The 15,783-nt window shown below is 46.6% G+C and overlaps 1 protein-coding gene across 6 annotated transcripts in view; it reads right to left on the bottom strand.

Annotated features, from left to right (window-relative positions):
- Positions 1 to 1,411: 1,411 nt before the first annotated feature.
- The window catches only part of BIN1 (bridging integrator 1), a 131,001-nt gene continuing 116,629 nt past the window's right edge, over positions 1,412 to 15,783 (bottom strand). For all 6 annotated transcript variants that reach the window (XM_073545333.1, XM_073545334.1, XM_073545335.1 and 3 more), the window contains 3 exons: positions 15,211 to 15,321; positions 14,914 to 15,015; positions 1,412 to 7,050 (listed from right to left, as the gene is read on the bottom strand). In XM_073545333.1, the coding sequence (XP_073401434.1) occupies positions 6,943 to 7,050; positions 14,914 to 15,015; positions 15,211 to 15,321 (321 nt within the window). In that variant the 3' untranslated portion in view covers positions 1,412 to 6,942. The remainder of the gene's footprint in view (positions 7,051 to 14,913; positions 15,016 to 15,210; positions 15,322 to 15,783) is intronic.

Genomic DNA, 15,783 nt, shown 5'->3' on the forward strand with positions numbered 1-15,783 from the left:
ATAAGGGAGATCCGAGAGTTGTGGGATAAGGGAGATCCGAGGGTTGTGGGATAAGGAAGATCCGAGGGTTGTGGGATAAGGAAGGTCCAAGGGTTGTGGGATAAGGAAGGTCCGAGGGTTGTGGGATAAGGGAGATCCGAGGGATGTGGGATAAGGGAGATCCGAGGGATGTGGGATAAGGAAGATCTGCGGGTTGTGGGATAAGGAAGATCCGCGGGTTGTGAGATAAGGGAGATCCGAGAGTTGTGGGATAAGGGAGATCCGAGGGTTGTGGGATAAGGAAGATCCGCAGGTTGTGGGATAAGGAAGATCCGCGGGTTGTGGGATAAGGGAGATCCGAGGGTTGTGGGATAAGGAAGATCCGCGGGTTGTGGGATAAGGAAGATCCCCAGGTTGTGGGATAAGGAAGATCCCCAGGTTGTGGGATAAGGAAGATCCACGGGTTGTGGGATAAGGGAGATCCGAGGGTTGTGGGATAAGGGAGATCCGAGGGTTGTGGGATAAGGAAGATCCGCGGGTTGTGGGATAAGGGAGATCCGAGGGTTGTGGGATAAGGAAGATCCGCGGGTTGTGGGATAAGGGAGATCCGAGAGTTGTGGGATAAGGGAGATCCGAGGGTTGTGGGATAAGGAAGATCCGCGGGTTGTGGGATAAGGGAGATCCGAGAGTTGTGGGATAAGGAAGATCCCCAGGTTGTGGGATAAGGAAGATCCACGGGTTGTGGGATAAGGGAGATCCGAGGGTTGTGGGATAAGGGAGATCCGAGGGATGTGGGATAAGGGAGATCCGAGGGTTGTGGGATAAGGAAGATCTGAGGGTTGTGGGATAAGGGAGATCCGAGGGTTGTGGGATAAGGAAGATCCGCGGGTTGTGGGATAAGGAAGATCCGCGGGTTGTGGGATAAGGGAGATCCCCAGGTTGTGGGATAAGGAAGATCCACGGGTTGTGGGATAAGGGAGATCCGAGGGTTGTGGGATAAGGGAGATCCGAGAGTTGTGGGATAAGGGAGATCCGAGAGTTGTGGGATAAGGAAGATCCCCAGGTTGTGGGATAAGGAAGATCCACGGGTTGTGGAATAAGGGAGATCCGAGGGTTGTGGGATAAGGGAGATCCGAGGGATGTGGGATAAGGGAGATCTGCGGGTTGTGGGATAAGGGAGATCCGAGGGATGTGGAATAAGGGAGATCCGAGGGTTGTGGGATAAGGGAGATCCGAGGGATGTGGGATAAGGAAGATCTGCGGGTTGTGGGATAAGGGAGATCCGCGGGTTGTGGGATAAGGAAGATCTGCGGGTTGTGGGATAAGGGAGAGGGTTGTGAAGGAGCCGCTCAGCAGAGTTTGGGCTGATTCGAATGCGAGCGTTGCTTGTTTGGGATGCGAGTTCGCCGGCAGTAAGAAGCGGAGGCGGTCAGATGGGGATAACTCTTTATTGGATGTAACATAACAGGTGAACAGGTGTAACAATGTATTCAGGACAAGCCGATACCTGAGCCAAAACACACAGCAGGACTTCATCCCCTTTGAATTTCGTCTTTTTCTCCGCTTTTGTTTTCTGCCTGTCCTCCTCATCTGCATCGGCGTCACTGATAAATGGCGACGCCGTATGCGAGATCAGTAATTGACACTGATACATTATACATGGCCAGTACTCTGAAAAACTTCCAATTTTTTTCCCCTGTAAACTTAACCCCTTGATATCTTTCTGTCACTTTTAAAATGTGCCGTCAGCCAGTTCACAGCGGAAGCCAACATTTTTCTTGGGTTGGGGCGATAGTTCAGCAAGCAAATCCAAAAACTACCATAAGGCACAGTGGAGGGCACGGTCATGGATCAGCAAAGAACGAAGCATGGGCGCCAAGCGGGGAAAGGGTTACATTGTATCTGCTACATTTGTGTCAATAACCGGCACAATGGGATGATACATGCGCTGCTGCCTTATACCGCATGTATCAGGCTGGTGCCGGCGCAGCACCATGCACTTTCCTAGTTTATTACGTTAACCCCCGGTGCCCTGCGCTATTTTACTTACTGAAATGATGAGTAGAATATATTAATCCAGCGTGAAAATGGCGACTTCCGCTGCGTCTGTGCGGCCGGACACCTGAAATTCCCGATATCTAATATAAACTATGTGACATAAATATATTCTGTGCACGGCTTTCCCTTCCATTGTCATAGTGTTTGTTACAAAATAATAATAGACAAAAAATATATATAATGTAATATGCTGCAGACCGGTCAAGTAATGCAATACCATGTGTGTATCAGTCACAGCAGCATCTGCGGCAGAGCGGCGGCGGCCATACTTTGGATAACTTGCTCCTGGGTTCGTCCTACGTACATAACACGCTCACAAAGTCCCTCGCGGGTCACAAAATACAGTATAAAATCATCACAGTTCTGTTAGCTATGAATGAACACGCACACACAAACAGTCCTTATAAAAAAAAAAAAACACACAAAGGGTTAATGGGGGGTCTGCTCACGTCTGCGGCGGAAGATCATGGGGAGGAGCCATGAAAGCCGTAGGGGAGGTGCTTACAATGCGGTGGCGGGGTCAAGATGAAATGATCAACATTTCGGAACCTTTAAATGGTCATCGGTCATTTAGCGCCACAGACGACCTCCAAAATAAATATCGTACACTCAAGTGCCTGTATCCTAGAAGCTGCAATGGAGGGAACCAGGAGATTATTTATAAAAGACTAAACAAATAAAATCAGAAATATTAGTGTCACACTGATTTATTATGTCAGAGCACTGACTTATTATCCCAAAATCACTGACCTAATATCTCAGAGCACTGACTTATTATCCCAAATCACTAACCTAATATCTCAGAGCACTGACTTATTATCCCAAATCACTGACCTAATATCCCAGAGCACTGACTTATTATCCCAAATCACTGACCTAATATCTCAGAGCACTGACTTATTATCCCAGAGCAATCACTTTGTATCTTAAAGCACTGATTTATTATCTCAGAGCAATGAACTGATACCTTGGGCACTGACTTATCTCTGAGCACTGAATTATCTCAGATACACTGACTTAATAGCTCAGAGAACTGATTTTGTATTTCCAACATATTCTTATTATCTCAAAGCACTGAGTTATTATCTCGGCATAGTGACTTTTTAGCTCAGCGTCATGACCTATTGTTTTGCAGCACAGACTTTGTATCTCAACATACTGACATAATAGCTCAGAGCACAGATTTAATAGCACACAGTTGATAGATCACTTACATATTGCTTCAGTCACAGTATCAATTCACCTCAAATTGCTCAATTATCATTACTGTGAAATATTCTCATTCACTGACTTATTATCTCAGTCATTAACCCATTACAGAGCACAAACTCTTTCAAAGTATCTAGTGACTGAGATGACATTTTGGTCTGCAGAAATAATCTGAAAACACTAATTTATTATCTCAAAATCTAATTTATTCCCTAAGATTGCTGAGATAGTACCTCAGTTACTGACTCAGTTTCCAGAGAACTCGATTATTATCTTAATACAGCTGGTTATATATGAGATATTCATTGACAGATCTAGGTACTGTGGGGAAAATAAGTATTGGATACACTACTGATTTTGCACGTTTTCCTCCCTACAAAGAATGGAGAGGTCTGTAACTTTTATCGTAGGTACACTTCACCTGTGAGAGACAGAATCTAAAATAAACACCAGAAAATCCCATTGTATAATTGTTACATAAGTAAATTGCATTTTATTGCAGGAAATAAGTATTTGATACAATAGAAAAACAGAACTTAATATTTGGTACGTATCGTCCTGGGCTGATTCCTGACCTTTCTCAGAATCATCCATACCCAATGAGGCGAGATCTTGCATGGATCCCCAGACCAAGGAAGATTGACAGACATCTTGTGTTTCTTCTATTTTCTAATAATTGCGCCAAAAGCTGTCGCCTTCTCACCAAGCAACTTGCCTATTGTCCTGTAGCCCATCCCAGCTTTGTGCAGATCTACAATTCTGTCCCTGATGTCCTTAGACAGCTCTTTGGTCTTGCCCATGGTGGAAAGGTTGGAGTGTGTGGACAGGTGTCTTTTATGCAGATAACGAGGTCAGACAGGTGCAATTAATACAGGTAATGAGTGCAGAGTAGGTGGCTTCTTACAGAAAAACTACCAGGTCTGTGAGAGCAGAATTCTTGCTGATTGGTCGGTGATCAAATGCTTATTTCATGTAATAAAATGCTAATTAATTATGTAACAATCCTACAATGTGATTTTCTGGATTTTATTTTTAGATTCCGTCTCTCACAGGTGAAGTGTACCTACAATAACAATTACAGACCTCTCCATTATATGTAGGTGGGAAAAGTTGCAAAATCGTCAGCGTATCAAATACTTATTTCCCCCAATGCAAATGATCTTCCAATGATAAATATCAATAACTTTAGACGCTTTTCAGATTTCTGGGATAATATCTCTTGCACAGATAATTATGGGAGGCTTGTGATACATTTTTCAGTTACTGATAAAGGACAATAACTCATCAGAGCTCTGAGATTTCCAGCTGTGAAGACAACATTGACGTATCTGAGACCCTGAGTAATATCCCCAGTCTCTGACTTTTTGTCTCAGAGCACTACCCTATTATTTTCGGCCTGTCTATGGCTATGTCTGACTCTTTTCAGAATTCCGAGATACAATCTTAGAATCAGATTCATAAAGTTTCCCTTCCCCCCCTTTCTCTGACCACTGTGGGCTCTGACTTATTATCTCAGAGCTGTAAAGTACTGAGCAGTGATATAACCGCTCCTGGCACTGGGATAATATCTGCATTTGTTTTCTATCACAATGTTTCTTCCTCATTGTCTGCTCTTTATTTACAATGTGTCAATTTGTGGGGTCGACCATTCTTTGGGGTCTTACAACCACACAGACTACCTGGACTAAGGTGGAAGCTGCCGCTATACAGTATATTCTTCCTGGGATCCAGCCCACCGAAGCAAATACTTAGCGCATACAGTCTGAGGCACGCTCCACAAAATATTTGGACAGCTCGGGTTTTGTGTGTAACAATATTTGTTTAATAATTCAAAAAAAGAAGCCAACGGGCACGGAGACAGTTAGATATATTTTAGTTACAAACATCACAGGAAAAGAGACCGTACTTCCAATCTCAATAAGATCGTACAGAACAATCCAGCACGCAAAAACTTTGTAACTACTAACTAAAGGGGGGGAAAAGAAATCAAAACTTTTTCTCAAAACTTTTTTCTGGTTTTGAAAACTATCAGACACTGGGAACGTTTTCACAATTTACAGGTCCCAATCCTGAGTTTGGCCAAACAGAAATCACTAGAAGAACGCACGTCACGGTCAACCATGTAAATCATGCGACCCCGTAGAGTTCACGACGATCAATGGGTTCATCACTGGCGCTCAGCATTTTCTTTCTTAGGACCCTCAAGCATAAAGTTACCATTTTCCTGGACCCCACAGTGTGTAATAGATGAGACCTAGTGAGGTGGGCAGTTCACACTCACGATTAGGGCAGCGCCCCTCCAGGATGGGACACGGGACTTTGGGACCCAGTGGTTGATGATGTGGAGAATAGAACAGCATTGGCAAAATAGGTCTATATTCAAATATGCACATTTTATGGAATTTCACAGATGGAATTTTTGCCAATTTTTTTAATCTAAATTTTTGAACATTTTTTTACAAAAATTATAATTTTTTGAAAAGTCGAGTTTAACTTGGAAGCCTAATAATTCATTAAAGCCTAAATGCAATTTATTATATAGTGTCTCCCATGTTCCTGAACCTTCACCCTCCTCCTTACATGATTCTTATGTTTTCTGTTGCCTTGTGGGAAGAACTTGAAACAAGTCAGGATGTATCTGTGCTGACATGGTGGTCACCTGAACTATCACTACAGAAAAGAACCTGAAACAAGTCTGTGCAGTACGGAGAGTCAGTCTACTGTACAGCAGAATAGGATGTACCTGTGCTGACATGGTGGTCACCTGAACTATCACTACAGAAAAGAACCTGAAACAAGTCTGTGCAGTACGGAGAGTCAGTCTACTGTACAGCAGAACAGGATGTACCTGTGCTGACATGGTGGTCACCTGAACTATCACTACAGAAGCTACATGGCATATGAAATGTAATCCTAATCTTATGTGTATACATTCTCGCAGGAGTTGGGCATTAATATATAAAGAGGCATTAAGTTCGGATTCTAGAAAGTACGAGGAGCGCCAGTGTCCCAAAAAAGCAAGGATGTATGTATGTATGTATTATTAAATTAACCTAAAACTTGTGGAGCTCCCTGCCCTGAGCTGCGGACATCACAGTATACAAAATCTATAAAAAAAGAGAAAAGAAGACCCCCCCATTAGAGTCTCACACCCTATGACCGGGCGCAGAGCTGTCCAAATATTTGATGGCTTTATTAGAGCAATGGAGTATGGGCAGACAATGTGGAGGCAACACGCGAGGAAACTCATTGTATCAATGGCATGGCACAAAGTAAGTGACCGTTCTCATCTCTGACGGCGGCTATGCACAACAGAGGTGGCCATGTGGCGTCACTAGGCGCTAGGAGACCGATGATGAGGGTTGGACGATAGCAGCTCCACTAGAGTAGATGCACATTGTACAATTCACACCCCATTTGGCATTCTTACATAACATCCGAAATCAAAGGGGGACCCTCCGCACCCAATCAACCTGTAACAGACCCTAATCTCGTCCGCTGGTGGAAATGGGGGGCACAAACGTACATTTTTATTAGCATTCCAGGAACTGTATCTATTGACTATACTTGCGTCTATTATTGAACGGAACCTTTAAGTTGACACTTGTAGGGTTAATTGTTCATAGGGTAGACGTGGTTTGATAATTTTCACAGAAAATTTGCATTATATCCCCGAGATAAAGGGCCGGGTCTTCCTCACTGGTATTTCTCTGTAAAGTTTTCTGGGAAGACTCCTTTGTGTTGATCGAACTCCTTATTCTGAAGCCAATCGCTCTCCTTAATTCCCATCAGCCAACCTTCATCCTGCAAGAGACAAAGGGCCGCAAGGAGGGGTTTGGGTTTGGTTGTTTTTTTGCATTTTAGTAGAAGAAAAACACAAGGCTGTGATCTCCAATCTGACAGAGGATGGAACACTACAACTCCCAGCATGCCCTTCTAGATGGAAATCACTGACCTGAGACATAGATAATGCCCCCTATTCATAATGACTCCACCACTTTGCCCACAATTGTCACACCGCACTCGGTTTAGGACTGAGCCAGGATTTGCAGAACGATCTAGAATCTCCAGTCCTCACGGCTCATCTGCAGATCTCATTTTCAAGATTCCTCAGTATTGCACAGGGGAGAGAACTTGTGGCAACTTCTGATGCCTTAATAATAATTCCATCACCTGTGTAATACTAAGGAAATCCTGAAAACATGACGCGCTGGGGGCCGTGAGGATTGGAGGTTGGGAAACACTCATCTAAATAGTGAAAAATGTGTCAATGAGGCTCCTAAAGTAAAACACTAAGAGATGAGCAAAGCTTTGGAAATTCAGATTCATTTGCTTCAGCAAATTATTCCCCAAAATCTAATTTGCAAATCAATTTGCCACGAATTTCAACACTGCAAAATCTCCACGTGCCCTGACAACAGGCGTGTAACACTCTGAGTTCTCCTAGGACTGAATCCATCTAATATTCCAGGTCTTTAGCCCAAACCCAGCATCACTAATTTACAAGTAACCTCTGCATTTGTATGACTATGGGTAAATGGATGCAGATTTTATACATGTGAATCACTGCTGCGCTGTCACACTCTATCTGTAATGTTTATTCAGTAATTTATGGCTTTCCCTTCCCATTTCTATTGCTTAGATATTATGTCTTCTCACAATCCAGATCCAACACAACTGCTGCACTCCCTGCCTCGAATGACCAGAGATGAACTAATGAGTGTTGGAAAGTTTTGGCATTTTTTCCCACGCTCATCAGTTCAGCTCAGGTCGGCCAGGGATATCAGTGAGGCTGCACGGAGTCCCTGGCTGACCTGAAGTGAACTGATAAGCGTGGGAAAAAATGCCAAAACTTTCCCACGCTCATTAGTTCATCTCTGGGCAGCCAGGGAGGCTGCGCAGAGATGAACTAATTCATTCTGGCAGTGGTTTACAGCGGGCTGGTCGCATTAGCATCAGTCCCATTGTAAACCACTTAACCCCTTCTGATGGATTGCAGCGGGGGACCTGACTGACCAGCGGAGAGGTAAGGATATTGTTTTTTGTTTTTTTTTGTTTTATTTTTGTTACAGGTCGATGGTTTATTTATTGATTAGCAGTGTAATAAAAATGTGGTCAAAAACTTGGTGTCTTTATTTCATTAAAAGAATTTTTAATTAATGTCTGTGTTTTTTTTTAACTCTAATAGTCTAGAGTTAATAATGGATCGGTGTCTTTTTGATACCTCTCCATTATTAATCGGCTTAATGTCACCTTCCAATAGCAAGGTGACATTAACCCATTATTATTAACCCATTAGCCACCGCTACAGGGCAATGGGAATAGTGTCATGTCGGACGCTGTTCACACCACAGCGTCCGGCAGGCAGAGGTAGTTCCACCTCCAGCCACTATAGCCTCAGTGGCGCCGGCTTGATCTTCAGGCTCTCGGGGGTTAATCCTGCTGGAGACCAGGTTGGAAGGTTAGTCACGCCCACGGTCTTTAAATAGTCATACTGGCATATGGGCGTCGCCGATTATAGCTTGTGTTTTCATACCAAGTGGTTCCGGTCTGGAGTGGAGGTGTTGCAGAGAGAGAGATTCGTATCTGGTGTCGTATGATCCGTCGTTATCCTTTCTCCTTCCCATATTTGTGTTTAGTTGTGCCCTGTTCACATTACTGTATATTCCTGTGTGTGTGCGGCGCAGTGCAGTTTAAGTTCTCCCTGTCTGTCATTATTGTGTGGGGGCTTTGGTGGTGTGTCTCCTCACTGGGTGGAGGGTGGAGGGTTAAGTGCAGGGCTGAGCAGGGGACAAGGAAAGGGTGGAGGCTCAGGCATTTGCACCTTCAGCAAAAACCCTGGGTTGAGGGTCAGACAGGGTTTCCCCTAGTGAAAGGGACACCACAGGGGCCCCGGGTATTTCTGCCTTAGTTGTCCTAAGCCCCGCGTGACATTATAATCGGCCCACATTTTTTCAGGAGTCCATGGATCCTATGGATTCCATAACCCGCCAGTTGGCGGCGCTGTCCTTACAGGTCTCCGAGTTGAAAGGGGCAGTTCAGCAGCAGGGCCTGGTAGTAGCAAAGGTGCAAACGGCATCTGCAGGTATCGGTGCAGAGCCGAAGTTTCCGCTGCCAGAACGATTTTCAGGCGATCGCAGCAAATTTGTCGTATTTCGGGAGGCCTGCAAATTATACTTCCGCATGCGGCCAATCTCCTCAGGTAATGAGGCCCAGCGGGTAGGGCTGGTGTTGTCATTACTGAGTGGTGACCCCCAAGCATGGGCATTTTCCTTACCAGCTGACTCTGCTACATTTCATTCGGTCGATAATGTTTTTTCTGCCCTCGGGCTCATTTACGATGACCCTGACCGACTGGCTCTAGCGGAATCTAAAATCCGCGCCCTCCGCCAGGGGGAGCGCTTGGCAGAGGACTATTGTTCGGAATTTCGCCGCTGGGCCGTAGACACACAGTGGAATGACCCAGCACTGCGGAGCCAGTTTATTCATGGGGTATCAGGGAGGGTGAAACAAGCCCTCCTGATGTATGAGACTCCGGCATCATTGGAGTCTGCCATGAGTTTGGTGATACGTATTGATCGTCGTTTTCGTCAGGGGGCACAGGAGACGCTACCTCTGGGGGAAAACAGAGGTGCAGGTGTGGTTGAAGTAGATGAGTCCCCTGAACCTATGCAGATTGCTGGCGTGGCACAGGTTCAGCCTCGCGCTCCGGGAGTCCGGAAGCCCGGAGCATGTTTCTACTGTGGTAAAAGAGGTCATTATGTTAACGTTTGCCCGGTACTACCTAAGAGGGTCAAACCGGCGGAAAACTGTTAAGCTCAGAGGGTATGGAGGAGACCCAACTGAGCGTATGCATATCCTCCATGATGGTATCTCAATGTATGCTCCCTGCCAAGGTTATTGTCGCCGGCAGAGAGCTACCTATATCAGTGTTTGTGGATAGCGGTTCCGCTACCAATCTCATAGATAAGGAGTTTGCACACACCGCCGGGTTTAAGATCGAAAAACTTCCTCACCCCATACAGGTGGTGACCATTAATGCTGTTCCCCTCCCTCAAGGGGAGATTACTGAGTTTGTGGCAGAGGTGAAACTCCACATTGGGGTCCTACATTCTGAGTCGGTTACATGTAGGGTCCTCCGTAATCTCCCAGCTCAAATGGTCCTGGGTTTTCCATGGCTGTCCAGGCACAACCCGGTAATTGATTGGAAAACTCAGGACATAGTGCAATGGAGTGGTTTCTGCCAAGACAATTGCTTGGCCACATGTGTGTCCGCCGTGACGCCCAGCCTGCCGGAGGCTTTGCAGGATTTCGCGGATGTTTTCTCTGAGAAGGGTTGCTCAGAACTGCCTCCACATAGAGCCTATGACTGTGCGATTAGGTTAAAACCCGGGGCCAAATTACCTAAGGCCAGGATGTTTAATATTTCTGGTCCTGAGAGACAAGCTCTGAAAGACTACATCGCGGAGAGTCTGAGCAAAGGACACATCCGGCCTTCGTCCTCGCCTGTAGCCGCGGGGTTTTTCTTCATTAAGAAGAAAGATGGGGGGTTACGCCCATGTCTGGATTTCCGAGAGTTAAACCAGATTACTATCCGTGATCCCTACCCAATGCCGTTGATCCCGGATTTGTTCAACCAGGTAGCGGGGGCGAAATGGTTTTCCAAGCTGGACCTCAGGGGGGCGTATAACCTCATAAGGGTCCGTCAGGGGGATGAGTGGAAGACGGCGTTTAACACTCCTGAGGGTCATTTTGAGAGTCTTGTTATGCCGTTTGGGTTGACCACCGCGCCTGCCGTTTTCCAACATTTTATTAATGATGTCTTTGCTCATGTCCTGGGGAGATTTGTGATTGTATACCTGGATGATATCCTCATTTATTCTAGCGATCGGGACACTCATTTGGAGCATGTCAGGCAGGTATTACAGTTGCTCCGGGAGAACCAGCTCTATGCTAAGCTGGAAAAATGTTTATTTTTTGTCCAGGAGTTGCCCTTTTTGGGATATATTGTGTCCGCAGCCGGTTTTAAAATGGACACCGCTAAGGTGCAAGCGGTGCTGCAATGGGAGAGGCCGGAGAGTCTGAAAGCACTCCAGCGGTTCCTTGGGTTTGCGAATTATTATAGGAAATTTATTAAACACTTTTCGACTGTCGCCAAACCGCTCACGGACATGACAAAAAAGGGTGCCGATCTGGCGAACTGGCCTGAGGTGGCTATACGTGCATTTGAGCGTCTGAAGAATAGTTTTGCTTCAGCCCCCATTCTGGTGCAACCAGACGTGACTAAACCTTTTGTGGTAGAGGTTGATGCGTCGGAGGTGGGAGTGGGGGCAGTACTGTCTCAAGGCTCGTCCTTGAGCGAGATGCATCCATGCGCCTACTTCTCCAAGAAGCTGTCGCCGGCCGAACGGAATTATGATATCGGCAACAGGGAGTTGTTGGCCATCAAACTGGCTTTTGAGGAATGGCGACACTTCTTGGAGGGGGCGGCTCACCAGGTCACAGTTATCACCGACCATAAGAATCTGCTCTACCTGGAGTCGGCCAAGCGTCTGTCTCCTAGGCAGGCTCGCTGGGCATTGTTTTTTACTCGTTTCAATTTTCTTGTGACGTACCGTCCCGGGGCTAAAAACACCAAGGCGGATGCTTTGACTAGGTGTTTTCCGGGGGGAGAACCTCGGGAAGAGCCGGTACCCATCCTCCAGAAAGGGGTAGTGGTCTCGGCTCTCACGACGGAGGTAGAGGCGGAAATTGCCGAGGCCCAAGAGGAGGTACCACCAGGACTTCCCGCCAACAAATCATTTGTACCCCTGCATCTTCGGCTTAAGGTGTTGAAGGAACACCACAATTCGGTACTGGCTGGTCATCCAGGGGTGAAGGGCACCTTAGAGCTGGTATCGCGTCGTTTCTGGTGGCCCAAAATCCGGCAGGACGTGGTCTCGTACGTGGCAGCTTGCATCACGTGCGCTAGGGCTAAGTCACCCCGAACCTGTCCTGCTGGCACGCTACAGCCTCTGGGGGTACCCAATAGGCCATGGACAGAAATCTCCATGGATTTTATCACTGACTTGCCAGCCTCGGCAGGGAACACGGTCATCCTGGTGGTGGTTGACCGTTTTTCAAAGATGGCGCATTTTGTGGCGTTGTCCTCTTTGCCCAATGCTAAGACGTTGGCTCAGGTATTTGTGAAGGAGGTGGTCAGACTCCACGGAGTACCATCTGACATAGTATCTGATAGGGGTACGCAATTTGTGGCGAGGTTTTGGAAAGCTTTTTGCTCAAGGTTGGGGATCAAGTTGTCACATTCATCGGCGTTTCATCCACAGTCTAATGGACAAACTGAGCGCATGAACCAAAATCTAGAACAGTATTTACGATGTTTTGTGTCCGACAACCAGGAGGAGTGGTCTACTTTCCTTCCTCTGGCCGAATTCGCGTTAAATAATCACCGCCAAGAGTCATCAGGAGAGTCTCCATTCTTTTGTGTGTACGGTCAACATCCTCAGTTTTGTACCTTACGTCAGGGTGACTCCGGGGGTGTCCCGGAGGAGGATCAGCTAGGAGCCCAATTGTCATCAGTCTGGAGGCGGGTGAAACAGCGTTTGTTGAGCATGAGTGCCAGGTACAAACGGGTGGCTGACAGTAGACGCGTGCCAGGTCCGGACCTGTGTGTGGGTGAATGGGTGTGGTTAGCTACGAAGAACATAAAACTCAAAATTCTATCTTTAAAACTGGGTCCAAGGTTTAGTGGGCCGTTTAGGATTTCGGCAAAAATTAACCCAGTGGCTTATCGGTTGGAACTTCCTGCGGTGTACAAGATACACAACGTGTTTCACAGGGCTTTATTGAAAAAGGTGGTAGGCTCTGTGGACACAACGCCGATGCCACCTCCAGTCATGGTGGATGGCGAGTTAGAGTTCGAGGTCGCCAAGGTAGTGGACTCTCGAGTAGTACGCCGTACTCTTCAGTATTTGGTGCACTGGCGGGGGTATGGTCCAGAGGAGAGGTCTTGGGTTCCAGCCTCAGACATACATGCGGATCGGCTGGTCAGTTCTTTTCACCGTCGTCATCCGGACAAGCCGGGTCCTATGAGTCTTGAGGGCCCTGGGGTCCCTCGTAGAAGACGGGGTACTGTCATGTCGGACGCTGTTCACACCACAGCGTCCGGCAGGCAGAGGTAGTTCCACCTCCAGCCACTATAGCCTCAGAGGCGCCGGCTTGATCTTCAGGCTCTCGGGGGTTAATCCTGCTGGAGACCAGGTTGGAAGGTTAGTCACGCCCACGGTCTTTAAATAGTCATACTGGCATATGGGCGTCGCCGATTATAGCTTGTGTTTTCATACCAAGTGGTTCCGGTCTGGAGAGGAGGTGTTGCAGAGAGAGAGATTCGTATCTGGTGTCGTATGATCCGTCGTTATCCTTTCTCCTTCCCATATTTGTGTTTAGTTGTGCCCTGTTCACATTACTGTATATTCCTGTGTGTGTGCGGCGCAGTGCAGTTTAAGTTCTCCCTGTCTGTCTTATTTGTGTGGGAGCTTTGGTGGTGTGTCTCCTCACTGGGTGGAGGGTGGAGGGTTAAGTGCAGGGCTGAGCAGGAGATAAGGAAAGGGTGGAGGCTCAGGCATTTGCACCTTCAGCAAAAACCCTGGGTTGAGGGTCAGACAGGGTTTCCCCTAGTGAAAGGGACACCACAGGGGCCCCGGGTATTTCTGCCTTAGTTGTCCTAAGCCCCGCGTGACAAATAGAGAGGATAAGTGCCAGAAAAGGCGCATCTTATAGATGCGCCTTTTCTGGGGTGTCTGGGGGCAAAAACAATGGTCACTCTCAAGGCTATTAATATCTGCCCTCACTCACTGGCTTTCCCTCTCTGGTTGCAAATTTACAGCGGGAGCCCACGCAATTTTTTTTCAACGGATTAACCCCTTTATTTAACACCTACATGTCCCAAATTTTACACACAAACCCTAATCTAATTATTAGTCAGGGACATTGAAAAAAGTAAATGAAATGAAATGGTTTACTGTATGTAACCATGTGTCATTTCATGTCGGGTTTTGTAATGATTTTACAGAAGCCGGCAATTGATTTAGCGACTATTCTACTATGTAGAACTCCATGAAATGTAATATATATATATATGTGTATTCTATGTGTATACATCTATTTTTTCTATTCTTGATTAAACCTGTCAGTGTGATTTTACTGTATTGCGCACTGAATTGCCGACTTATGGTTAAGGACACCGGGTGCGTATTTCTCGGCCGAGAAATATACGGCTGATGGGAGCTGCCCCATAGAGAAACATTGGTCCGTGTGTAATGCATTGTTTTAACGCCTCGCACTCATCCGTATTTCTCGGTAGTGTAATGCCGGCCTTACTCTACGGAGGGGTTTATGTGACCCAGTCCTCAGTGAACCCCAGTCAGGTCTACGAATTGTGGGCAGAATTTATGACATCCGGAGTTACAGTTCCTGTATTTTGGTGGCAGAGAGGGGACAACGTCTGCTCCATCCCGAGCGACCATAACTCCGGAGGTGTCAGTAAAGGATTTGTTGTCTCTTCCTTACATTATACAGGGGTTTGGGGTTTGGGGGGGGGATTTCCAATCTAACACGACCACTTCCACATCTACAGACGCTATTCTGTCAGGTCCGCTCTGCACTCACCTGCTCTTCTGGGTTTTCGAAATGGGTTACTAGGACGATGTCTCCAGATTTCAAGTTTAGCTCGTCATTGTCGGTTGCTCCATAGTCGTGTTGGGCCCGAACCTGAAGAAAGAAGGATAAATGAAGAGAAATGTGTCAGAAAGCATCCAAACATCTACAAGGACGAGGCAAGTAGAGCAGCGGCGGCTGGTGCGCTAACGGGTGTAAAGCACTTATACGAGTATCAAACTTGTGATACATCATCAGACTAATGGATACAACTATATGTGTTACCAATAAAGGAGCGGACAGTCCCACCTTATAGAGGAATCCCGGGGGCATGGCGGTCTTTGGGGGTGCGCTCTCTACTGTACCATTCACGGTAGCAGGGAAAGTCTCAACGACGACGGCCGGCAGAGCGCCGGACTGCTGCGAATCAACAACAGGAGCAGAGTAATAAAGTCATGTACAGAACGAATGTGGTCCGATGTCACAAATGCTAAATTTAGCAAATGCATCTTCCAAATTTTCTTTCTTGGATTATTCCCATAATTGTGTATTGCTGGATACGGCTTGTGCATACCAGCAATTTTGTAAATTTACTGCTTCCAAAAATTTTCTGCCATTCTTGAGATATAATCATTTTTATTTACTGTTCGTTGCCTTTGGAGACCGACCACCGCTGCTAGACAGCAGAGAATATGCAGCGCTCACAAGTTTTTTTCCATTGAGCTTGTAAGCTCCGTTTTGAAGGTGGCCAGAAATGTTGGGACGCACTGCTGCCTCCTGCTCCTGTATCTGTGCAGTGCTTGCAGCCTACGCAGCAGCGGTGGTCGGTCTCCTAGGCAACAAGCTGTAAACAAAAGTGTAAATATCTCAAGCATGGCTGAA

The sequence above is a fragment of the Dendrobates tinctorius genome, unplaced genomic scaffold (genome assembly GCF_039654945.1).
Source record: "Dendrobates tinctorius isolate UK_male_01 unplaced genomic scaffold, ASM3965494v1 ptg000143l, whole genome shotgun sequence".
NCBI lineage: Eukaryota > Metazoa > Chordata > Amphibia > Anura > Dendrobatidae > Dendrobates > Dendrobates tinctorius.